General features: G+C 38.5%; 1 protein-coding gene across 2 annotated transcripts; it reads right to left on the reverse strand.

Annotated features, from left to right (window-relative positions):
* Positions 1-584: 584 nt before the first annotated feature.
* On the reverse strand, positions 585-27,673 carry chka (choline kinase alpha). Of its 2 annotated transcripts, none has more exons than XM_059336105.1 (12): positions 27,142-27,673; positions 25,989-26,097; positions 23,164-23,217; positions 14,096-14,209; positions 13,031-13,164; positions 11,464-11,568; positions 10,032-10,090; positions 9,853-9,940; positions 6,085-6,193; positions 5,896-6,002; positions 5,714-5,795; positions 585-4,770 (listed from the first exon to the last, which is right to left on the reverse strand). In XM_059336105.1, the coding sequence occupies exons 1-12, from the start codon at positions 27,375-27,377 to the stop codon at positions 4,711-4,713; spliced, it is 1,257 nt and encodes a 418-aa protein (XP_059192088.1). In that variant the 5' UTR covers positions 27,378-27,673; the 3' UTR covers positions 585-4,710. The 2 variants fall into 2 exon arrangements, with proteins under 2 accessions (XP_059192088.1, XP_059192089.1); XM_059336106.1 differs by having other exon boundaries at positions 25,950-26,097.
* Between the last annotated feature and the right edge of the window lie 40 nt (positions 27,674-27,713).

Raw genomic sequence — 27,713 nt, forward strand, 5'->3', positions numbered from 1 at the left:
ATTAGGGCCAGATAGGAGAATAAATAATACTGAAAAGAGAACTTTTTCATCGTCGTCGTGAAGTTGAAATACGATTGGGGGAGTCATAAAGTCAACTTTTGGTACAGTTGTAAAAATGTTCACAGATTGGTTGTTCCCGTATCAATAAGTCAACAGAGGAATGTTGTTTTCTATCCAAGCAGTTTGGTTAGACTGAACCTGATTTTCATCAATGTCATAAAGTGAGCAATAAGGACAATATTTAAGGGTGTAGTAGCACTAAAATCTCCCAACACATAAATGAGATATTCTTAGTTGTAGGTCAAATCAAATTAACAGTCCAGAGGGGTGGACCAGCTGACAGACTAGCATCGGCATTTCATAGAGTAAAGATACAGCATATTTCTCACCGTCACCAAAAAGTGTATTACTGGTAATATAACCAATATCGTCCCAACAATAAACATCTGTGCTTTTTCCACATGTGACAATACCATCCCAAGCAGTAGGTCCCTCCATCACCATGGTTTGTTTGTTTGTTTGTCTTTTAAGGTGTTTATGTCATAAGTTTCATGCATACCTGTTTAAAAAAATACCACTGGTCAGTCATTTCATTTTCTCTTTATTGTTTGTTTGTGCAAAGCAAAACAGTACATTTACAGCCAATGTAATTTCTATGCTGCAGCAGTTCACCCAAAATCTCCTTGAATAAAAAGTGTATTTTTATGTGTACATATGCATTCAGTATAGCTGCATAGATAGCAATGGTCATCACTGTAAGTCACATGAAAGTGTAGTTGTGAATGCTATCACAGCACAGAATGTTTTGTTTTTAAACGAAAAATAAGAATATTACATTAACACAGTACATTCATGAGAATGATGTGGTACAAGTTTGTCATTCATTATATTTGGATATTTTTTTAGCATATTATTTTTAGTAAATATTACATACATTATATGAAGTATAGAAGTAAGGGTGTTTGTTCTCTACTGGGGACAAATTACAATTTTATTGAAATAACTAATTAGATCAAGATAGTTCTTTTGGTCAAGTGTACTGAAAACAAAGAAACAATTATAGAATGCACTATAGTTACAGATCATGGTGCCCACTTAACAAATATATAAAATTATGTAAAGGGACAAGAAAATTGAGACAGAAATAGCACGTATTGGTCAGGCAAAATACATTTAAATCATTAAAGAACAACAAATCAATACAAATTCAGGTTATGTTATGAATGAGCCACTGAATGGTACTGAAAAAAAGAAAGTAAAGACTATTGCTACACAGGGATGCAGCAGTAACACTTTTAAACTTTAATAGTCCTCCAGTATAATCTACTGCACATTCTGCTGGTGCATACAGAGTCCCATTGTATATCAAAAATTAATTTAAAAACTGTATATAGAACACATTCCAAAGGAAATATAACACAATAAAATACAATTGCATATAAAATAAAACTAACATTTCAACAACAGTCACAGTTCATAACCCCCAATTTTTAACACTCATATACTCAAGTACATACATACTGTATTTTGTGGGGGGGTTCTGGTCCTCAGATCAAAAGTGCCACAGTAGACATTCAAAACACCTCTGGACGTTCCAGTATAAGGTGACTAGTGTGATGTTTAGTTTCATGATCCAGTTCAGTTCCCTCAGCTCATGTAGGCTGCAGATCAGTGTATACGGGGTAATGCAGACAGTGAATATACCCACATGTATACATGATGGTACATTGATGGACTTATATGCAAGTCAGCCTTTTTCCATTTGTCAATCATACTTTCTATGGCAAACAAGCATTAGCTAAAGTGTTTCCATGCAGTATTACATAAAACTACCTAGAGCCCAAATTTAGCTTTTCCATTGACTTTCGCTAAACCCAAATCCCAAACAGTGATTGTCCCTTCATGGCTTAGCAGCTACAGCCAGTGGTGGAATGTAACTAAGTACATTTACTGAAGTACTGTTCTTAAATACAAGTTTGATGTACTTTACTTGAGTATTTCCACATATTTAACTTTATACTTCTACTTCACTACATTTTAGAGGCAAATATTGTACTTTTTACTCCACTAAATTTAGCTGACAGCTTTAGTTACTTTTCAGGTCGAGATTAAACATAGAAGTAAAGAAAGATCTATTTAAAGTTATCAGACTTTTGAAAAAAATTAAATTTCATAACAGTATATTAAGTAGTTAAAATGAGCCCTATTTTGAGAAAATTAAAATGCTGCTTACATAAATGCATCAATAATCTAATATAATAAATCTAATAATATATTTAGAAAATATAAAACAGTGTGTGTCCATTCTGCATAGCAAGTACTTTAATTTTTGATACTTTAAGTACATTTTGTTGCTGATACTTTTGTTCTTTCACTTCAGTAAGTTTTGAATGCAGGACTTTTACTTGTAGTGGAGTAATTTCACAGTGTGGTATTAGTGCTTTTACTGAAGTAAGAGATTTGAATACTTTTCCACCACTGGCTGTAGCTACGTATAGCAGCAGGCCCACCCAGCTTTGGATTGTATCTTTGTGCATGGGGTTGTAGTGGGTGATGCTCTGCATTAAAACAGTTTGAAGAATGATGTAATTTCTTAAGTATTTTTACAAACCACAAATCAGAACAGATTTACAACTAGCATATGGAGTGTGTCGTATCTCCCCATTATCTTAAATTAGCTGAATTATCCAAAATCTGTCAGCCACAGTTGTGAGCGACTGGTTTTGCCTATCAGGAACCTATTGTTTTTAAAATGACTATGAAAGTCGAGTAAATCTACCATTTTGATTGTAAACTGCATAAGTGCTGCGTTACAATAGAAAGCTTGATAGGGGTACCAGCCACACTAACTAAAGAGATGGGCTTAGTGAAAGGTCAATTACACTCTGTTACTGGCTGGGTACTGCACCCTTCCAAGATGTGCAGTATGAAAATAGATTTCTAGGATGGAAAGCTTTGCTGCCAACACTTCCGATTAGAGTGAAAAGAGGAAGTGTGCCAACTTCTTTTCACAAAAGATATCAAGGTGTCATTTGAAGGCAAAGTGGAGGCTGTTTTATAATCAGTTGATGAATCTGTCTATCTGTGGATGAGAGCATGGTTGGTGCACCTATTATGACTTGATAGGTGAGGTAGAATCGAGCCAGTCTCGGTTTGGATGTTTGGATGACAGACAGCAGGACACAGTCACAGTTTTCCATCTGACCATTTTTAACATTCTTTAACTATTATCTCACTGCATGTGAGACAGCCTAAAAGCCTGATGCACACACTGCACAGTTATCTACTCTTCCAGTGCTGAATTCCTTTGTTACGTGTGCATTAAATAGGACTTACAATGCTACAGTAGACAATGGCCTTAATGTGAGCCAATATGTGTGTGTGTGAGTTTGACAGGTGATGAAAGTTTCTTCTGCACCGATCGATGCAGTCAAAGCCGTATATATTAAGTGCCCCATTAACAGTAAGTGTACAGTTGTGCAGCTACAACTTGTCTTAAAAAGTAATCCATGCAAACTTCACCTGTAATGTGATGTGACAGACTGTCTCATTATTCTGGATTATGGGTATGATGATGATGAGGCAACTTGGCACCAAACAGTCAACAAAGAATCCATTACCACAACAAGGAACCATTGCCATACATACTGTGTGACGTTTTTCTCAATGCAGTGATAATATATAAAAGTAAAAAAACAAGAAAAAGGTCAGTTAGCTCCCTAGTATCCAAATGAAAGTTTAGAAACCCTTTCCTGGGCTTTTAAAGCATGGCTGAAATGTGTTTTTGGCTAATTCAGATGTTACAGAGATGTGAATCTGTCACAGGTTTCAATGTCTGTCCCTACAAAATTAAGGGTTTAGGAAAACTCAAGAGTTAATCCATTTAAATGCCCATAACGAACCAGACCTAATTTTAACAGAAATACCTGATGTTTGATATCTTTGATTATTTAGATTGAACCAGCCACCCAGGAAGAGGAACCTCAACCATTCAAATACTTGAAAAAAACACCACGACTGTATTTGCCGTGGCCTGACGAAAATGTCAAATACAACCATTTCAAAAAGAAAATGGAAAAAACAGCAGATGTGTAATATCTAGAAGTGTCAATCTGACCAAGTCACGACTCCACCAGCCAACAAGTCAGCCCATCAGTACTAGACAGGGCAAGCTTACTGGCACATTGAGGTCTATATATAATATACATAGGTAGCAACTGGCTTGAGTAAGCAGGAATCCACCAAGAGAAGTTCACATTTTAGATATTTCCCACAGAATATTTCCATAAGGGAATGTTCAATACATATACATTGATGCAATGTTAACATTTCAAATCTAGCTGTAACCAAAATCCACCTCTCTTCTGCTCAGAACCTAACCGTCAAGTTAGTGATATGGTTGGAGCAAGGCAGAAGCAGAGAGCACTTCTGACCAGTGATGACGGTCAGCTTTTTTTCTTTTTTTGGCTCTCAGGGAGTTACATAGTGTAAACTTTGAGCTGCAATGGATTGTGGGGCGTACCTTAAGCACCTAGCCGCACGATCAGGTTTTGGCTTTGGTCAACAAAATACCAACAGCAGCCAGCAAATCCTCTCAAGGCAGGGAGTATATGTAAAGCGTGGATGGCGGAGTCTTTATCTGCCTGCATGTCCTCCTCCTGCCGTTCAGCTGAACCTGTTGTCAGTCCATCCAATCATTACATCACTCCATTAGACAGCCCAGATCTTCTTCTGCTGGAAGTAGGCATCGAATCTGGCCTGGGCATACTCCTACAACAAAGGGAAGTTTACATCAATATATATGCACAAACACTGTTCTGAATAACATAAAATTCTTAAAAACATCCATCATGGGAGTGGAATTGTATGCACTCTAATAACTCATGATTATTTTTCCCGGTGAATGTATTTTCTAAGCGTTACGGTAAGAACTTGTTAGGCCCGCCTTCAAAATAAAAGCAAACACATGTAGCTTTTAAAATAAGAGCACATGGATGTGTTGGCAGAGTCCACCACATAATTTAAACTGTCAAAATATGATGCTTCACAAAGCTTCGTTGTCCCAACACTAGTGAAAGGCCACCAAATTTAGGCTTTTAGGGCAAAAGCATGCGCACATGCGTTGTTTTGTCTTACATGCCGGCAAAAATCCAATTCCAATCGCATTATCTGGGTGTCTTAATCGGAGTTGGACAACTTCGACATTAGTTGGACAAACATGTTTAGATGCACCTCAATTGTCCAGTTATAGCCAGATTAAGGCAATAATTCGTTTTTTTAGAGTGTCATGTAACCGTACTGACTCCTTCTAAAGCTTGTTTTGCAGTCAAGTGCCTTTTTTATACTTTCTAAATTGCTGATTGGTATTTACATGCGCACACCATCCAGGTGACAAATAACCCTTTACCCCTGCTGCTGAAAAAAATCCTAGAGGAATCACTGTACATCAGTTCAGCAAAATCGCGCCATACTTCCCACTCTGCTGCTCCAAGTCTCTTTTTATCAGAAAAATAATGTTTTCTGTCACGCCTTCATTCCTTCTGCTATGACCTGCTTTTTCTCTGTGATAGCTTGTCAGGCTGACATGACCTGACATCTTCACACAGTAAATATTGACACCACCCTCCAGCACAATACTGATAATGTCCTGTTCACTGTTGCTACACCTTTTTGTTGCTACAAAAAGTAGAAAAGTAACAAAAGCTTTACTTACCAGGTATCCAAACTTGATGGTGGAGAGCCGGGCCTGGATGACCGACCACAAGCCCCAAAAAAAGTGAGACGCCAGGGCGAACCTACATTCAAAAACACATGGTCACATTGTTTACAACTTTTTTTTTTCTTGTACTGTGTCTCATTGTGTCAGTTTTCACCGTGTCCTACATCTGAGCTCACCTGTTGACCTCCACATAAAGCTCCTGCTTCAGTTTCATTTGGTCCTCTTCACTCAGGTTGTCAAAGCCTTGATCAGACTCACGCAGGTAGCTTTCAATAAAGTGCAGCTGTATGGAGAGATCACCAGTCATCAGTCTACAAGTTAAACCAAATAAATAAGACATTGGTGTGTTGACACATCATACACACCTGCTGGGCCTTTGAAGGATAGGCCTGGGCGTTAACTTTGAAGAAAGGAAACTCCTCACAGGTGTAGTCGTACATCCATTCACAGAAATGATTGCCAATATCGAATCCCCTGCAAGGTAAAGACAGACAGTGATGAGTCCTTTACATTAATGTATATTTTCTGTTTGACCACGTTTCAGTTTGTACTGTGTAGGCTTAAGCCCTTTCCCTTTTCGAACAACGTTCATTCCTTTCCACCAAATGAGCAGCAAGTGAAGAAACTATTTATTTCTTGTAGCTTTTGTTGAAGTATGATCATGTTTGCTACAGTTCAAATTAATAACTAGAAACTAGAAAGCCCATCATTGTATGTTGTATACCCCATTTGTCTTTAAGTGTGTAATTTACACTTGGGTTGTCAAAAAAAACTTAATACTAAAAATTAGTATAGGATTAGATACTCATTTACAACAGTATGGATAGTAGAGGTGTGAATCAGCAGAGTCCTCACTTTACGATTTTTCCTGATACTTGAGTCACAATATGATATTATTGCGATTTTTAAGTATTTTGCGATATGTTGAGTATTGTGATACAATATATTGACAAAATTCTTAGTCTATTCATCTCACTTCAGTCTTTTTTTTCTCCACAATGAGAGTCAACTTGTAGGAACCCAGAGACCCTATTTCTATTGAGATAACAGACGTCAGAGGTCACATGCCAGCTTTCAAAATCACCATGAAATAAAAAAATAGCCTAACTGTGCAGCGTTATTTTGACAACTTTCCGACACGATATCCTGATGCACATGCCTATAGATTCCTTAGATCTTCTAGTTTCATAAGATACAAGTATCTCCAGTATATTCCTAAAAGATATGCAAATAAGTGGTTAAAGATATTGAATGATGCTGCTAATACCTCCAGAACTCTGTTTTTAGTTTCCCGCTGTATGAAAGTAATTGCTAATTAAGAAAACATTTTAACACGTAGTTGCTAATTTGCCAAAATGAAAACAAACACAGGATAAAATTAAGTTGCAGCCCAAAGCAAATCTTACTGAATCTATAGCAACATTATACTTCATGTTTACATCTCCAAACCATGATGGGAACTGTAGTTCTCAAACATGTGGTGGGGGTTTTGGGGGAGGTGCAGTTGTCTTGATTTTTGCTGGAGGTGGGCCCATGGTGTCAGATATGAATACTCCAAGCTACCAACCAGCCAACGTTGCATCCCTACAGCAGCTACTGCTAGAGTGATGATAACTGCTCAATGGGAACTATCTGAATCACAAAACCTCACACTGCTCTAGATGCTGGATGCATCCGCTTTCTGTTTCTACCTCCTGCTAACATGGGGGTGTGTTCTTCCTGTACATGCATGGTGGCACACGTGCTCACATGTTTGGAATGTGTGCGCATCTGTGTACAGAGAGTCACGTGTTGGCTGTGCAACATATGAGGAGACTTAAAGGGGCCAGGCTGAAGGGAGCAGCGGGGGTGGGAGTGTTTCTGTTTGTGTGTGGGGGAGAGGGAAAGAGAGAGACTTTTGTCTGAGAGCGACTGTGAGCCAAGGCCAGTGTGTGTTAGACGCTGTTTCCCAGAAATGAACCACTCAGGAATTCACACACGGAGGAACAGACATAAATTAAACAATGCTGGAAATAAGCCCTCCTTCAGATGTACAATCCAATAATTCTGACCCATTCTATTCTAGTCTATTACCAGTCCTTTGTGCACAACTGTAGTGGAAATCCACTGCACCATTATCTCCTTTAGTAACACTGATAAACCTGGACAAGTCGCCTCCATCCTGTGCGTCCTTATTGACCTGCCTAACTCCAGTTACATAACAGCTGCAGTGAATATTTCAACAGAGGGAGGTGGCCATGAAAGATGACAGCTACAAAGAATGGCTGGAACAGAGAAATATGCCAAGCTGCATTTCCTTCCCATTTTGATTCCTTTCTGGCCTTATGTTTGGGTTACACCATCTCTCTCTTTCACATTCTGCCTCGCTAACAGACTCCCTGCCCAACCCCCCCCCCATCTCTCTCCCCAATGAGCAGCCAAGGTTAGTGAGGAAGCAAAGAACTGGCAAGAAAACGAGGCACAGTGACGCAGCAGTTGCAGCTGAAGGAGATTTAGAACATCCACAATGGAAAGGGTGTCTGGATCAGACAGACCTTGGATTGCTTTTTGTTTAGACGTTTCGTTTAGGACTGCATTTTTTAAAAAATTCACATTTTTATTTCAAACGCCCTTTGATGCTCTTGATGCCATCTCCCCATCCTCTGAGATCTGCAACCTGGGAGTTATTCTGGACTCCACCCTCTCATTCCATCCCACATCAAATCTGTTACAAAAAACATTTTTTTTTCCACCTGAAAAACATCTCCAGACTTCGACCCTCACTCCCTGACTCCGTGGCAGAAACCCTAATACACACCTTCATCACCTCCCGCCTGAACTCTGCACTGGAGTCCTATCAGGGGTCCCAATCTAATCCCTAAACAGGCTCTAATACATTTAAAACTCCGCTGCCAGAGTCCTCTCCCGGTCGAGGCCATGGCAGCACATCACCCCACCCTCATCCACCTTCACTGGCTCATGGGTAAATCACGCATTAGGCATGTTTCCACTGAGTACTTTTTGAGTACTGAGTGTTTTGGCTACACCCATTAGTTATTTCCCCTCGGCCTCTGTTCCCATACAGGTACTCTTGTAGCAGCAAACCAACGTAGTTTGAATGTAACAACAGACCGACGCGACCAGCAGTGTTGCCAACTTAGCGACTTTGTGTCACTATATTTAGCGACTATTCAGACCACACTAGCGACTATTTTTCAAAAAAGCGACAAGTGACAAATCTAGCAACTTTTTCTGATGTTACTGGAGACTTTTGGAGACTTGTTTCTCCTCTTCTTAACGAGTGGCAGGCGCCGTCCCAAAGCACTCACAAGTGGCCCAGTCCTCCCGCAGCAGTCTCTCCCAGCTGCAGTCAGAGCAGGAGAAGTGAACCCCTCAGAGTCCAGTTTGCTCCAGTCTGTAAATGAATCACGCATGTGCAAAATCGCCGCCTCAACCGTATCCAATCAGTGTCGACTAGTTAGAAGCGGCTCAGAAAAGTACCTACCCGAGGCAGGTACTTTGAGCTGCTAACTGAGCCGCTAACCGGTGAAGTTGGGCGGATCTTGGGCGGATCCTCTCTCCCAAGCCTAATGATTACAAACTCCTCCTCCGGATCTACAACCCCTCCCCCCTCCATATCTCACTGACCTCCTCCACCTACACACCATCCCCAAACCCGAGATCCTCTGACTCAGGTCTGCTCATCAACCACCACACCAAACTAAAAACTTTAAGGGCTCGTGCCTTTAGCTTTGCAGCCTCCACCCTCTGGAAGTCCCGAAAAGAACAATTAAACTTATGAATTCAATGATCGGAAATGCCCCATTGATGTTTTTCAAGTTATTTCTTAAGGAATAAAGCAATCAACATTCAATATGTATATTATTTTCACAAGTCTCTTATTATTTTCAATATATATTTAAAGCAGCAGCCTGCTGTCTTTGGGATTGACTCAAAATTAAGTACAGTGTCCATGTTCACTGTTTTAAAAGAACATGTCAAGCAGTGCAGCAGTGGGGTTTTTTTTAAAAGGATTTATGGAAAAAAACTGAGTTCTACAGCACAGATCAAGAAGATATATCAGGTTTCGGGTTGATGGATATACAGACAATACTCATGAGTTTAAATCTGTATTACAGTAGTTTCTTACTTACCTATAATTGTAGCTGCTGTACTCAAAGTCAATGAGCATCAGCTTCTGTTTGTCTGAGCTCTGGCGGCCCTTTAGCAGTAGGACGTTTCCTGCACACAACACACACAACAGTTATATTTTTAAGGAACAGAAAAAGCAGCTATAGACCAGATAGACTTCATCAGCATCTATATGTTTTACCTTCTTGACAGTCATTGTGGCAGAAAACTACCGGAGAGTGGGTGGACTCCAGCAGAGACCTGAACAGACAGAAAAAGATCGGAAGTCAGAGGATGACCAGTGGCAGGGTTTAAAGAGTTTCAGATAAACTGCTGGGCTTATCACAGAAGGACTGCACAGATTTTGCAGCCTCATGACCTGCACAAATACAAAATGATTCTCTCAAACATCAGGACTAAAAGCCACATGCAGTTACAGTGTATATGGGAGTTGGTGGTAATGGAGCACACCAAATGCATTGACGGACTGGGATATTAAATCCCAAATAAATTTATTTGTCACGTTTCTATAAGAGGTTGTGAATCAGCAGAGGCCCCACGACACGATTTTATCCAGATACTTGAGTCATGATATGATATTATTGCTTTTGAAGCATTTTACGATATGGTGAGTATTGCACTACAATTTCTTGCAACTTAACTGTTTTACTGCATTTTGTGTTAAATTCAATCAAGAATTGAAAAATATTGATTGCAAAATATCGATACTTGGCGGCCATGAATCAATATAATATCGCCATACTATACTGTATAATTTTTTACCCCCACCTCTAGTTTCTATTCCTTGCCTGAAGCTTTGAGGAATGTCTCTGTACTTTGTCGTTCAAGACCTGTCGCTTATGGCCTGAAAATCCATTTTTCTTTTTCTCTGTATTGTTGTTCTGCCCTCTGTGTTCTTTGCACAAAGGCAACATTTGGACTTTTCCACATGGACATTTGCTATCAGATGCAACTGTACTGAGCTGTAAAGCATACTGGCCATGTTTGCACTGTAATATCATTACTACAAGGTCCTCAGACCTTGAGATGGAGCAGATAGTGGCTGCAAGTGATGTGCATTTCTTGGTGAATTCCCCAATGCTAGGGACTAGAAACCAAACCTTCACTGAGGACTGTGTGATTAAAACATCCCAAACTTACACAGTATAAGGTGTGTTAATAGGGTCGGTGTTTAGTATTGCAAAATCTGCTTAACTGGTTGCATGGTGTTCTCTCAAAAAACTAACATGCAAGTAGGTAATCTGAGGCTTTTCTGTGGTAAATACCAACACAGAACCTACACATTCTGCACATGCTGTTACATAACACCATGTTTGGAAACTTTACATGCATTTTTGTTAACCTCTCTGACCCTTACCCTCTCAAGATAAACAAGTGCATAACATCATGCCTGAGTCATGCAATACGTGTTCTTGTCTATATTTTCTTTTCTCCGAAAGACACACGAAATCATGCTTAACAGGATCCATCCATCCATCCATCCATCCATTCTCGACAGCTTATCCAGGGCCGGGTCGCGGGGGCAGCAGGATAAGCCACAACGTAGGATGCTTTGTTGAATGACACTCGCAATGAATGTGTGTGTGTGTGTGTGTGTGTGTGTGTGAACTCACTTGAGCATATCCATCTCCTGCGGCAGGTTGTAGCTGAGCAGACGGTTGAAGCGACGCAGGTGGGACTCTCTGGTGAAGTTCAGCCTCATCACTTGGTTCAGATACCTGATGAAAGTGTTAAAAAACACATTTGCTCAACCTTTTCACAAAAACATTTGTGTCTTAACTTAATTAAACAAATAAATACAATGAAGTCAGGTTAATGTGAAAGTATGGGTGATCTCTAAATAAATTTGACTGCCTGAAATCACTGATTATGACGCCATATCAATCAATGAAAGAGAATGAGATTTTAACCAATGAAACATTTCTTCTTCTTCTGCTACAAATACAACTACACACACAAAAAATATATATTAATTATAAAAGCCAAATAGCAGAAATGTATGTATAGGAATGTAAGGAAACTTTCTTAATTCAAATGTAAAGATTTTTTTAAATCATATAATATTATAATTTCTTAAGAAATATGGATAATATACAGTAAATATCCTTATTTTTTCTTATCTTAACACATTTTTTCACATTAAATTTAAAGTTTTCATATTAAAGTAAAAAAGTGTATTTATATGTCTTAAATACATATATTTTTAGTGTTTATTATCCATATTTTTTAAAGAAAGTATCTGTAAAAGTCCTGCAAAGTACTTTCAGGAAAAGAAAAAACCCCACAAAATATATATTCATAATAAATGCCAAATAGCAGAAATGTATGTATAAAATATATGTATATCTTATCTTATCTTTGTCTTATTTTTTATATTCTTATTCTGTCTTGAGCTGCTGTGACAACAACATTTTCCCACTGCAGGATAAATAAAGTCATATCTTATCTTTTATAATCGTACAATTAATTATTCATAACAGTTATGTATTAATTACTGATTATAAAAGCACAAATGTGACTTTTATTATAACCAAATATTAATTTTACCAATAGTCATTATTGTAATAATAAAAGCAATAGTAGTGGTAGTAGTAATGATAATAGTGGCAGTAGTTTTATTGATAAAGAAGCAGTATTGATTGCAATTTTTGAAAGGTCATAATTATAATTTGGAGCTGTCCTCATGTTCTCATGTTTCATGTTTCTTATCTTCATGTCTTCCTGTTTCTTTTCTGACATGGAAATTTACAAAATGAGTCACATAGTGGGACAAATGAGTAATGTTTGTACTACATAATCTGAAAAAAGATAAACCAGTAGCTGAGTACCTTCAAAGAATACCAGCAGGAATAATCAATGGACTTTATCACCACACGCTGACAAATATTGTGCAATGTAAACCTGTAAACACCCAACAAATAAACTAAACAGAAGTGTATTATGATAAGCCAACTGTCACCTGACACTTGTAAATGAGTAATCAGTGACACAACTTGCTATCTCGGGATTCCAGACCTCCAGTTACTGACTTGGGCCCGTTTCTATTTGCCACATAACAAACTCAATGATTTTCTGAATATTCCTAAAGACAAGACAGGACTCAAGATTGGACAGGATGGGACAGGATGGGTGAGGACAGGTGAGGACAGGGCTTGACAAGACAAGACTTTAATGACTTACTTGTTCATGGTTCCAAACAGCCACTTTGGCTCTTTGTTGAAGGGCATCCTCATTCCATGAAACTTCGCCATCTTCTCTGCAACCTCTGCTGAGATGCTGGGGTCGCCCAACTCACAGGTGTCCAGTTTACGACTCTGTCAACAGGACAGTAACAGTAAAATGATGATTGTGCATTTTTAAATAAAATTATTTACCCAAATGATAAAATTGGTCAATACAGAAAAATGAATCCTATCTCTTTTGTTTAAAGCAATACAGATCAGCCTGGTTGAACCCCCACAATAGGTCAATATTTAAGTTCAAGGATAAAATAATTTACAAAGCCGTACAGTAACCTCTCTCAACTGTATTGTCTAGTGCAGTTAACCCTTGTGTTGTCTTAGGGGTGAAAAACGACCCGCCACTATGTTTAACAACAAAGGAAACCCCCTTAATGATTTTTTTCAACTTGAAATTCAATGACTTTTCCTAGAATGCATGCAAAACATTGCCTTTGTTCATATTTCCATGAAAGCTGTACACCAACTGGGTACAAATCTTGCCTTAGAGCAGCATTAAAATCATTTTCATACCACAAAAAACATAAAAACCATGCATGCAGGCACATATTCATGCACGCTTGCTAAAAATGTATGTTTACACCTATGCAGTACCTTTAGCAATAAAAACAATAAAAATAAACCCATTTAGTAAAACAGTAAACCAAAAATTACAGGCGTGCAGTAATAAAAACGAGTGGATTCCACTGATTAGATCCAGTTTTTCTACACTGTAAAGAGTAAAACCCTCGATATTCACAAGGTTTGTGATAAATGACAGGTTGTTTCTTGATGCAAAATAGATTTGCTTTTTACAATTCAATCAAGCTGCTTTATTTGAGGGGTTTAGTGAAGGTGGGTCATTTTTGAGCCGTAGGACAAGTGATGCATACACAATTAGGACAACACAAGGGTTAAGAGATGCCCTGGATAAAGTCCCCCTTCCCCCATTTAAAATGATCCCACAGTATACACAAATAAATGTATCCAAAGAAATGTGCATATGGACAACAACATGGTGACTTACAGGGACATACTGCTCCAGCCTGCCCTGAGGGAAAATACCATAGAGTTTAGGGCCCAGCTCCCTCTCCGCCAAGATAGCAAACATCACACTCTCCAAGACCATGGCCTCCGCCCCCTGAAAAAAAAAACACAGTAAGTAAGAAACTTAGCAAAACAGAATGACAAATAAGACAATTTTTTTCTAACCACCATGTCTGAAAATATTAAAGTTAGAGTGAGGTATGGATTCACAGTCACAAATGAAAAAGTTCTCTTGTCAGCACCATTTAGACAGTCAATCTGTTAAATTGCTTGGTTCATGTTCAAGTAATTACTCTTTGGCTGGAGCCAGAAAACCGGAGCCAGCCCTATGAATGCCAAAGTCTGTAACTGAGTCACTGACTGATCCAGGTACGCCATTGGTCAAAGTGAGTGATGACGGTTCCTCCCCATTGGCCATTGGTATTTTAAATTGAATATGCAAAACCACAGAATTAAAACAGGATAGAAGACTGACTAGACTGTTAGTTGTGGTAATTAGACTCGTTCAGATTCTGAGATGGAGAGAGCCATATAAATAACCACAACCCTAACCAAGCTCTATTTTTTTTTTTTTTTTTTCGGTTTTCTGTATCCAACTGCTCTGCCTTGATTCTGGATGATTTACAGAGTTTCCTGATAGCTAAAACTAGCTTTCAGCCAATGGGAGGCAGAGATTTTCAGGCCTTGGGGTGGGGTGGGTTGGAATACTGGTGAGGAATGTCGCTGGTGTCATGCCTGAACCAAACATACAACGCAACCAGGTTGAGCAGCCTCGTTGGACATCATGACAGTGGCAAAGAGACAGAAAAGGATGTTATAGAAAAAAATAGGAAGGGGACAAGGAAAGAGCGACTGAGCAAGAGGCTGCAGCAAAAGAGTAAATCTCAAACTGGCTTTTAGAGAGCTTCCAAAAAAAAAGGGGCACCAAGGAACACCAAGCTGGACATCTTGCTGTTGGACTAGTGACTTGCTATGTCTTGTGTTGCTGCACTTGCTTGATGTTTGGCTGTAGCAAAGTTTTGATCATAAGTAATGTAATCCTAACAAATGAACTTAAACAAATATCATATTTATAACCATGGTGTAGCAGTGAATTGCACAGAAAAATACCAACTCTATGTATTATTGCTTTAATGAGGAGAAATAATAATAATTGATATTCTACTTCAGTACACTTTAGTACCAAATATTACTGAGACCACTGCATTTTAACATTTAATATCATGGAATTCACATTATAAGTACAGCAGAACAGCAGTGAGCTGGAAAATGATGTCATTGGATTGGGACGATGAAAATTTACAAAATGATCACTAACATCCTATTTTGCTCAAATTATGTTGATTTTGAACATATTTAATTTTCTTGTGCGTAGGAAACGATCCCTTGGCCTTCGTGTTAATAGCTCACATATATATGGCTGTAGAACTAACATTGTGCAAGACGTGCCTGCTCTAAAATGTAACAGCTCTGTATTCAGAACTGAATGGAAATCAGGGGGGTGGTGGAGAAGGATGGGGGAGTTTGAATGAAGAGGAATTCTGTGGTTAGGGTTAGTTGGGTTTGCCTGTCAGAGTGGTGAGAAGAACACAAGAGGCAGATTAAAACTTCCAGAAAGAGTTGGCCCACTTAGAGTCAGCCAGTCAGCCTTGTCTCTCTCCCTTTATCTTTGAGACACACAAGAGTCACACACTGTAACACGTAGCCTGGAGCCCAAAGGGGGCTCAAGGTCGACTGGGAAACCTTCTCTCATACCGACACAAACACATGTCCTGGAGCCTGAAAGACTAAATCTGTGTGCTGGCTTGGCTTCTCACAGACTTGAGTCTTATTCACTCGATTGTGTGGAGAAGATAGAAACCCAGGCTTCTCACCAAATAGGCAGGAGGTCATTAGCTGAGGAGAGATTTATACAGTGTTCAACTGTAAACTGAAAAAAGGGAAGTTCTATTTCCAATAATATAACAGCTTTTGGGGACAGGGTTGCAATAGAGACATACATGTAGTCAACTGTCTGAACTCAGTTGAGAGGATTCAAAGTTTTTTTGACTAGGTAGTGTTTAACCAAATTAAATTGTCCTTTGTTAGTTCAGCTTATCAGAATCAGCTCGGGGGAATGATGGTTATTGGACAAGTTAGTAATATTAGCTGGTTTGCTAACGTTCTGTCTTGTGTTGTTGCACTTACTTGATCTCTGGCTGTTTGCAAAGGTGTCAACTATTGTAGTTTCTGAGGCACTCGATCACAGAAAACCAATTCAATGTAATGCTGCCTTAAATAACAGCTGTCAACAGTTACACTAACATAGCTTACTGCCAAGTAAACTAGTGAGAAGCTAGCTAGCAGAAACATTCTGTGTCATTTCTATTTTCATTCATGTTTTGACTCTATGCTGTACTTGCCAGATTGGAAAAAGACCTCCTTTAAATACAACAATGATAATACAACTGCCTTTATATCAGCTCTGCCTCTAAGACAAATATTTAGACCAAGGTTAGCATAGATGAGCCTGAAGGTCTATTCTTGATATATGAAAAATAAGTTTGCTCAGTTTAGTGCAACATTGTGACATTTTTTACCATGGCATTAACATTGCTAAAACAGGAGCTTTGGACCACTGGGAGAAGGAAAACGGGAGAGTGGTCAAGAATGAGGCTGTTGGACAAGTGTAAATCTTAAAACTTGCTTCTAAGCAGCTTTGGTAAATAAAAGATTGCAGACAAATGCAGAACAGGGACTTCAGGCTGTTGGACAAGTATGATAATATTAGCTGGCTTGCTAACGTTATGTCTTGTGTTGTTGCACTTACTTGATCTTTGGCTGTAGTTTCTGATCATACGTATGCAATCAAACCAAATGCAATCTTGCAGGTGTCCAGTTTAGAAAACTGTAAAGGCACTAGATTGCAGAAAATACCAACTCAATATTATGTTGCCTTAAATAACAGTTGTCAACTGAGGAAACTCCATCCACCATGAGATAGAATTGAGAATTACACAAAAATCTAGAAAGTATAGTTAGGATTTTCTATGTTTTAGATAGCATTATGGCATTTCTCTTTAAGGGGTTTAAGTTCACGAGCTAATACTGCAATCTGCAGCATTTCAATGTAAACATAAATATCTGCAGTATAACAAATTGTTATAATCCTCTTAACTGAATAACTTTCAGATATATTGCTGCAGAGACAGATCTGGACCTTAGCACTGGGGTGTTTGATTACTTGCCAGAGAATGTGCTTCATGCTGACTGTCCTGCAGGAAGCCAGCTCAAAGGAAACAACACTGCCTGGTGTGAGGCTCTCTAGATGTTGCATTTCTCAAAACAAAACTGCACTTCACCACCTACAGAGACACGCAATACTGAGGAGACACTGGCATCACAGTTTTTATAAAGATGGAAATTGTTTTTTTTCTCATTTTCACTTTAAATTAAAGGTTGGAATTAATTTATAAGTTTAGTTGTTCCAGGGACTGCTGCCAATCAGCTTACCTGTACCACAGCTTGCAGGAAGTGGCATTTGTCTCCAAAATCATGTCTCAATTTGTGTTCAACTCACATTTCAAAGGAAATGACTGTGAATAGTGCCTGTTTGTTCATTGTGGGATTATTTTTCATAATTTATCGGCAAAATGCTTTCTGTAAAATATCAGACAATGTCCATCAGGATTTCCTAAATTTCCAAGGTAGCATAAAATAGTCCAAATATAAACCTTACAGCCAAACATTTGAACAGCACATTGTGCTCCCAGGGCATTTTTCCAGCGAATACTTTCCATCGTTATGTAATGCCTTATCTGCCGAATGCTGATCACATGCGGCTTCGAATCTCCAACGCGGATTATCCCTATTACCATAATCATCTTGACACACATACTGCCAGACAACAAGCCATCTGGTAGTCTTTGTGTGAAGCAAAGCAAAGACTCACACTCCAACGTAACTGCAAGGGTCGGCTTATAGCGCGTATCACTCTGACGTGAATGTTTTAGTGAGTCAGCGAGTACATCGTCTCTGTTTGCTTAGTTGTACTGACCCGGATGGATTTTAGACTAACCTCAGGTATATGCAAACATTTGATTTGTTTGCTCCAATATCAATTGCTGAGTTGACACAGTTCAGATTAAAGCATCAAGTCAGGGACTCAGTTAGTGCATGATCTCTATTCAAGAGGTTACCTTTACACATCAGTCAGATGATTTATTTTTTGACAATTTTTTTTCTCCCTCTACACTCTGAGAAATGATGTCACACACTCTGACACGAACATTCCATGCGATACGAACCCATTATAATTTCTCCAGAAATGATCATGGTCATTGAACAGGAATTGACAAAAAACTATATGACCTATCGAAACGTGGATTAATACACCAATACACAAGACTTGTGTCTACTGTTTAAAGTTTAAATGGAGTCTCTAGGTGAAATTATGCCGGAGAAGTAGACGTTTGAAAATCTCCAATTATTGTTATTTTCTGCTCATTTTTTTTCGGCCATCCCATTCACTTCAATGCAAAATTTTGTGCAGGGCTGTACAATTACTTTGACTGAGGACTATACCAGTGATTAATAGTGTTGACAGTGCTCTCGCTTAGTGCACAGATTTAAATTTAGATTTAGAAGGACCATACCAATAGTTGTTGTACTCAGATACATTCATTCAGGTCACCAGACTATCACAGGGCTGACACATAGAGACAGACAACCATTCACGCTCTCATTCACACCTATGGGCAGTTTTAGAGTCACCAATTAAATGTCCATGTTTTTGGACTGTGGGAGGAAGATGGAGTACCTGGAGAGAACCCACAGGGAGAACATGCAAACTGCACACAGAAGAGCAGCAGGCTGGAGTCGCACCAACGACCCCTCTTGCTGTGAGGCAAGAGTGCTAACCACTACACCCTTCTAAGATACAGTGACTGTGAATTTAAGCTACATTGTTGAATACAACAAAGTTGAAAACCATTAAAGCCCCTAAGACTTGGCTTCAAGTATTTTCTATATAAATTAAAGCCTGAAAATATCTGAAGGTTTTCTTTATTTTCTTTAACACTTAGAAACTTAATGGATGTGGTTCCATCGGATTTGAATGGGAGTGACCAAACAACCCACCAACTGTCATTGGATTCCAATTAAAATATTGCTTGATTCTGATTGTTAGTATGTGATATCACCACATGTTGTATGTCTATTTCCGAGTTTGCTTTTTGTACTGTATGTTGTTGTATGTAAGCCACGTCTAAGACAATTCCCCTTCATGACAGACAATAAAGTTTTCTGATTCTTATTCTGATTATTTTGGTAATGGAGTCTTTAACCTGAAAAGAGTATGAAACACACACAGGACTCTCGTGAAATATTTAAATATTTTAAATGACTTTAAAAGCAGAAAATAGTGTGTGCATCACCCACAGAAAGCAGCTGATTGAGAAAATAGGTATGGCAAGATCAAATATTATTTTTGAATCAAATGGCAGTTAAGTGAATAGGCCATCCACCCTTTACTGTTGAAAGGCGCCACACAGTGGCCCCACATTGACTGTCTGACAGCCCTCTGTCCTCCATCAACCTCCGTGTCATTTATTTTGGCCTATTTTAAATGTCAGTGTTTGTTTAAGCAGAATTTGATTTGGCTCACTCCCCCAGACAAGTCTTATCATTCTAAAGTTAATTATCGACACAGATGGCAAACTGGCTCACAGTTGAGAAATTTCAACATTCCGAAAAAGCACCTCCCCCTTACTATTTCCTGTTTTTTTTTCTGTTTTTTTGGACAGGAAACAGAAACTTCCTCTAAAAATACATTTTGAATGAATGGGGGGAGGGTGCAATCTGGCAGCTGATGTTTGCTCTGTGATCATGTTCTCTCTGGATCTAAATTGTTACACTGGTCCCATACCAGTGCTGCTATGCCGCTTTGAGAAATGTAGTGGCTGGCCTTGGAGTGGTGCAGCAGGTGCACTGTGCCCTGCAGACAGCTGCTGCTTCAACCTCAATAGTTATCTACTGTGTTATGTGTGTCAGTAAACCTGTAAGCTGATATCTTTTTAAGTACACACCGTTAAAATCCAACTGAACTGAACAGAAACAGCAGATTCCATTTATCTGTCTGCAGAAGTTAACTCATGTCAAAGAACAGAGATAAGGACTTGGACAAATGTATACTGTTACATAACACCCATGGACATAGTACTGTATTTTTAGGAAGATACCCTATGACCGTGCATTGGTGGAAAGACAACAGATAAACATTGGAAGGACAGTTTCAAGGGGATTTAGAAATAAAGGCACGCTAGTTTGTTTCGATTAAATACATGAGCCTAACCCTAACCTCTGCTGTTGAGGGTATTATTTGACAAATTGCTATTTTTATGGGTGTAATTTATCTGTATATATTTGTCTGTGACAGGGTTTCCGCTACACTGAAAAAAAATGTTTGTAGAAATTACACTAAAACACTGTCAAATTGCATTACAAACAGTAAAATTAAAAATTGAATATCACCGTAGTAAACGTTTTTAATTACCGTAAATCAAGAAATACTGCAAAACTTTTAAACTGTAGAAAACATGTGAAATCAAAGAAGAAATACCATAATGTCACAAGGACACAATTACCCTAAAAATAAAAGGGACTACTCAGTCTAAATTACAGTTTTTGGTAATATTTACATTACATTTTACAGATGAAAACCCACTCACTTTTTTTACGGAGAAGTTCTGGCAACAACAGCTGCCTGTATTTTACCGTAAATTAAAGAGATTTATCTTTACAGTGTATATTCAGCTGCTTAATTATGCCCAGCGCTACTTCAGAACGGGGGGTTGTTTTATTTTTTTTAATTCTGTAGCAGTGACCACATCGCTGTCTCGCTGCAGTGTCGAGTGAATGGAGATCTTCTAACAACCATAACAGCGTAAGCACTCTGTTAGCATTACTGGAGTTTGTTAATGAGGTGAGACTGCCTGTTAGAGCGAATGGCTAACTAATGTTACTGGAATAGAAAGAAGCACACTGCGGACAGTCAGTCTCCACTTGTTTTCCTGGTGTTTGTATTTACTAAGCGTTACGGGAAGAATGTGTCAAAATAAAAGCAAACACATGCAGCTTTCAAAATAAGAGCACATGGATGTGTTAACAGAGTCCACCACAGAATTTACAAGAGGACTGTCAAAATATGATGCCTTAAATAAAACATAGAATAACCCTTATTCTCCTTTACAATAATGAATTAAAATATGCAATGATTAAGATGGAATAGTGGCATTAGAATGTGTGAGAGGCACCAAATTTAGGCTTTCCCTATTTCGTTTGGGTCCTGCCATCAAAGTCTTATAAAATCCTGTGGGAAACACTGGTTCTAAAGCTTGTTTTGCAGTTAAGCGTAATTTTTCTATACTTTTTAAATTGCTGATTGATATTTACACATGCACACCATCCAGGGGACAAACAACACTTTGAAAAAAAAAAACATTGCTGTACATATCTTTACAGATAAGACACCATCCACAGCATTTATATCTACAGCACAGTTTCTGACCTGCTCCCGTGACGTGTGACGTCTCGCCACAGGGATTACTACAATGTTATCCTATCTAATCCCAAAAAAGGATTTACCTTGACCAGACAGCATTGTTAGAGAAGGTGGATGGAGGTAAGGTTATCCTCAGGCACCAACACGGGGTCTGCATTAGCCTCTCTGCTCACTGAAGGCAGGATTAGAGGAAATGATGCCAGAGGCTACTAACAATGGCTAACTGGCTGATGACCTCACCTCCATCACATGACAGGGAGGTGCGGTTCAGACACGTATGAACGTCAAGGGTTGTTGTGATGTGATGTGAGATAAAGTGTTTCTAGGTCACTGGGTATGACGCTCTGCTGTGCTTCAGGCTACAAGCAGTGACCAGTGAACATACATTCATGTTGCATCAGATTGTTTGACAAAACCTTTTTTGCTGGTGAGCCAGTTGAGCAAATTTTTCCAAAATATTAGCATTTTTTATTAGGTTTCTTTAATGTGTTGGACAGGTGTTACCTTGATTCCAGTGGTGGAGAGTACCAAAGTACATTTACTCAAGTACTATACTTAAGTATAATTTTGCGGTACTTGTACTTTACTTGAGTATTTCCATTTTACGTAACTTTTTTCTTCTACTCCACTACATTTTTAGGCAAATGTTGTACTTTTTACTCCAAGATTTTTTAAAAGGTGCTATATAAAGAAAATAAAGTTGTATTAAATAAATAAATATCTTCAATATGAATATATCTTTTTTCAGACAATGTGTACAAAAAAATCATACAACACAATAAGAGAAAAGAGCGATGTATTACACAAAACCAATTACTATATATAATTTAGATTTCATATATATAGACCCCACTTTATACTTCTCCTTCACTATATTTAGCTGACAGCTTTAGTTACTTTTCAGGTTGAGCTTTAGTGTAAAAAACATGATAAATTTCAAGTGATTAGACTTTTTTTTTTCTTTAACTAAACCTCATAACAGTATATAAAGTAGATAAAATGAGCCATATCTTTCACTTCTTACATAAGTGCATCAAATAAATAATCTAATAATACATTTGGAACATATAAAACAGTCTGAGGCCATTTTGAGTTGAGTACTTTTACTTTTGATACTTTAAGTACATTTTGATGCTGATACTTTTGTATTTACTTCAGTAAGTTTTGAATGCAGGACTTTTACTTGTAGTGGAGTAATTTCCCAGTGTTGTATTAGGACTTTTACTAAATTAAGGGATCTGAATACTTCATTCACCACTGCTCGATTCTGAATTTAAGTTGAAAACTCCTTAAGGAAACAGTGGTTCAGCTGTCTCTTTGACATCCACCTGAAACAATTGATATCCAAATAAAACCCCATCCCCACAGAGTTCAATATGAGGAAGAGGAAGAGCAAAAGAATGTTTTCAGACATCGGGGGAACACACGGGCTGATGAGTGATGTGGTGACTGGATGGACACTGGACAGAGGAGCATAATGTACGGTGGAACCATCATCAGTTACTTACTTGGAAGTGATTTTCTTTGTTTGACTGTCGGGAATCTCCTTTATTACAGGACATCTATCAAGAAAAGAAAAAGGAAAGAACTATCCATGAATACATGTGAAGCCGTCCATGAGTGTTTAAACATCCAAACCCAGCCATGCCTGTAGTGCAGACAGTACAGTATGAGTTCAAACACACACCAAGTCTTTGTTTTTTGGACCTTACAGTGCAGAGGATAGCTTGGTTTAATCTCTGTGCTCCCCTGACTACCTGCTCATGACAACAGCCAGAAAGAGTAAGTGGAGGAAGAGATCAGAGAGAGTAGAGATAGCAGCAGTTATCTCTGAGGAGGAGAGATAAAAAGTTGTTTTACTATCCGACTGAAATCCTCGGGGCCAGATGCACAAACATAAACCAATATTTTAGTAAGTCATGCATACTTTAGATGAGTGTGTGTACATTTTTAGCTTAGGTGGTTGCAGGTGATACGATGAAGAGGAGACTGAATTTAAATTGAGATGTTGTTTTTTGGTTGGCAACACAGCTTTCTGTAAAATGTCAGTCAAAGATGCCTTTAAAAACTTTATTCTCATTTCATTTTTTTTATTTGTTCTGCCCATGATGGTGCACAGCTACAGGATATCATAAATAAATGAAGAAAAAAAGCAATATACAGTTCTGTTGACACATCTTTATGCATTTTTTGACTGAAAAATAACCACACAACCCTTTAATCATTCTGAAGGGAATTGCACCATTTGACACCAACTACTGCAGTACACACGTGCATAGTGATGCTTAACCCTCCTGTTATGTTCATTTTTTCAGGAACAGCAATAATCCGGGGCATGTTTAATTACCCAAAAGTGTCAGAAACTTAAAAAAATCCCAATAAACATTGTTTATATTTCATTAACGCAGTGCAGTGGTGTTCTTTACCTCTCACAGATCATGGTTCGATGAGGATAATTCACTTGTTTTTCATTTTTTTTAAATGCACATTAAAACTTTTTTAAATGTACATTGGAAAGACCTACATATAAAAAACAATGGTTTTCAAATTTTTATTTTACTTTTTTTTATTTTATTTTATGAAAAAATACTTTTAACTTTTTTTTTTGGGATTTTTAAACTTTTTTAACCCCCGACATAATAGGAGGGTTAAATGTTTTTTTTATGGTAATATTCCTCTGAACAAAAACCTTGTAATCTAGTGTAATCTAGTAATACTAATGGTCCTGACAGAGTTTTAAATTTGAATCTACGGAGTTGTATGCACCTGGCCCCCGCTGTTGGATGTGATATTTTACTGTTGATTGCACATTAAAGCTGGGGCTAAAAATATGTATATATATTTGGTGAATCTACTCATCATCCGGCGTACTATTCACATATCTTCATTGCTGAGGAACGCTGTCTCTAGTGCTGTTAGGCTTTGTTTAATCATTAGTAGCCGTGCACTCTGACAACGACACAGAGTTCCTTAATCATATTAGCTTTTTGATTAGACGTCACTAATTCCTGAGAGGCGGTCGCGTCCTGATGAAGATGGCTGCAGTTACCTTGGTGAAGGACACAGTGCCTTTGCTCTGTCAGACATCCCTAGCAATAAAAGCTACCGTTAGATTTTATTACACAGTCTTAAGTTAATACTTAATGCAGGATTCATTGAGCAAATTTTAAGGCTGAGAAAGCAGAAAGAGAGCAGCCCCTGTCACTGTGGCTCCGTTTTGGTTCTGTCTTCAATTTATCACAGTGGCTGGAACAAACAGCATGTGCTAAAGACAACACTTAAATGATAAAACACCGGCAGAAGATTAGAATGTGCTGTTTTCAGGAATTTCGTGCAAAGGCTCTAAAGTCCTTGAACTCTCGTCACTCAATTTTTTGCAAGTGAAATCAATGCATTGTGGCATGTGGTGGTGACTAAATGGTTATCTTTGGAGTAGTTGTGTTAGATTTAGCAATGCTGACATCATGAACTCTGGACACACCAGCCACATCATCGGCAAAACGATGCATTATCTATCTGACTTTGTGCAACCTGTGAAGCAACAACAAGCCAAACTGCACACTAGCTAATGACTTTTCTTGTCGAGCTGCAAATGTGCCGACTCATCCTCGGGCTCCTGTTTAACGGTAGCCAAAAAATTCAGCTGACTTCTTGACGACTGAGAATCACAAGGCGAGGATTTATAGAAAAGAGACAGACAGGAGAGGTGTTTCAGCACTTTGTTTTCCCTCCATACTGTATCCTCCCAGCATTTTCAGCCAGGGTTGTGCTACATGAGTGTGTGTTACGTCTTTGTATTAGGCTGAGATTTCAGAGATCTCATACTGTACCGTGTTTTTTGGTGGATTCACCTGGTAACAAGAGTGCCCAAGGCACGCTCCTTGGGGAAGCCTACGGCAAAGAACACATGCATGTACAGCCATGGGGGTACATCATCATGTACAACAATGGCTAACACGCACACTCACATACACACATGAACATACTTACATAGGCATTTGACCTACAGACACACACACACACAACAACCTCTGGTGGTGGCCCTGTCACATCACACAACTGAATGATCTTTGATGTTTATTGTCTGTTTTCTGTGATTATCAGCTCAAGCTGTTAAGTGACCTTTGACCCACTTACTTGAGTCATTTCTATGATAAAGACATACAAGTCAAGATTTGTTCATTGAAAGCAGATAAACTTTAACAATTAGACTAATAGCTACACACTACTGGGGGAAACTAGCTTCTCAGATAAAACAACACATCTATTGGGAAGACTTTGGCCAACTTGTAACTCTCTGTTTGTACTGTAAAAACAGAGTTATGGCTCCCACCTGCAGGATGGCCCCATAGAGTCGCAGCAGGACGTTCCTGGGCTCGTCCCCAACAGTATCCAGGCTGTCAGGGAGGCTGCATAGGAACAGCTTGTTGCTTAGACCACCCCTGGAGGACAGACAGACAAACACACATCACATGATTATGACTAATCATTACGTTTTTTCAGCTAAAAGGGGTTTTCTGGGAATCTTACTATAGCTCTTATACCTCTCTTTATTATAGTCTTTATGATAAAGCCAACAGGAATATAATGATAGAAGTACAATTTCACCCAACTAAAAAACTCTTGATGTTTAAATGGTACATTAGAGAATTCCAATAGGATAAAAAAAAAATAGCGTCTTTTAGAGAATGAGTTGAAGAGATTTTAAAATCTAAAAAGAATCTACTTTGTTAACAGCTAAAGAAAGAAAAGAAAAATGTATCAATAGTTTATGGCCTCCCGGTGTCCCTTTAACACTATTTTTAAAGGGAAAGTCCAGCTTAGAACAGAAAAACCTTTGTAGCCTACTGCAGGTCATCAGTGTGTTTTAGATTTGCTTTTTTATTTGAATGTTGTTGAAAATGATTTAGACATCTTACATGAGATTTAAATGACTGTACTAGACGTATATACAGCCATGGGAAAAAATATTAGACCACCCTTATTTTCTTCAATTTCTTGTTTATTTTAATGCCTGGTACATTTGTTTGGACAAATATAATGATAATAACAAACAAAGCTCATAAGAGTTTTATTTAAGAGCTGATATCTAGCCATTTTCCATGGTTTTCTTGATAATGATTTTGGTGATTATCAAGAAAACCATAGAAAATGGCTAGATATCAGCTCTTAAATTTGTCGTTATCTTTATATTTGTGCAAACAAATGTACATTTAGTTGTACCAGGCATTAAAATGAACAAGAAACTGAAGAAAACAATTGTCTAATATTTTTCTATGACTGTATATATAGCCAACACCTTGTTACAGTTACCAGTTGAGAATAGCATCATCACGATACTCTGATTCACATAAAATACATAATACACAATACTGTTTATTACCGTTATTTAAGGCGGATTAACCCTTTACATCATGAGCCTTATCACACTAGCTTAAACCGACTGGGCCTATTTCAATGAAGCAAAAAAAATGAACACTGTGTACCTTATGATGGTGATATTGAAATCGTCCTCAGACAGGCTTTTCCAGGCTCCGTGGAGGAACTCTCTGCACCACAGATAAGCCTTGCGCTGAGTGTCCATGTCGGGCTGGTCTGGACGGACCAGCTCCTTGCAGTCCTCCACGGTGTCTGGCTGGACCTGCAGGGCGTTCTCGGTCACCAGCAGACCCAGTGACAGGGTGGGGGAAGAAGAAACCCCGTTGATAAATTTGGTTTTCATCTTTGTTTGTCAAAAAAAGGGAAACAAAAGATAAATAACAGAGTTGAACACCCCACGGCGCGACTAAGCTAAGTATTCTTTGGGTTGTGTCGCAGGAGGATTTATTTCCGTCTACAAATGTCTTTTTCTCTCTCTGTTAATTTATGAAGGAAAGAGTGTTGTAGTTAGATTCTTTTCTTTATTTTTCTCGTTGGTCAAATGCGAAGTGTCGCTCTGGCGTTGATGAGAAGTTTGGCTGGTCTCGGAGACAAGCAGTTAAACGTTAAACGTTCCGCTTACTGGCAAGGAATGAATAAGACGTGGGAGACGCGCCGATTTTACAGGGAGGGTGGGCAG

Source organism: Centropristis striata, chromosome 6 (assembly GCF_030273125.1).
Source record: "Centropristis striata isolate RG_2023a ecotype Rhode Island chromosome 6, C.striata_1.0, whole genome shotgun sequence".
Taxonomy (NCBI): Eukaryota; Metazoa; Chordata; class Actinopteri; order Perciformes; family Serranidae; genus Centropristis; species Centropristis striata.

What these genes read in the sequence shown, in the direction of transcription:
- chka (XM_059336106.1), bottom strand. Translation starts at nt 27,377, where the DNA reads ATGAAAACCAAATTTATCAACGGGGTTTCTTCTTCCCCCACCCTGTCA. An exon ending in TTCAATATCACCATCATAAG is followed by an intron (nt 26,098 to 27,141) that starts GTACACAGTGTT and finishes TCTGTCCTCCAG; the next exon opens with GGGTGGTCTAAGCAACAAGC. An exon ending in CCACAATGACTGTCAAGAAG is followed by an intron (nt 9,941 to 10,031) that starts GTAAAACATATA and finishes TGTTGTGTGCAG; the next exon opens with GAAACGTCCTACTGCTAAAG.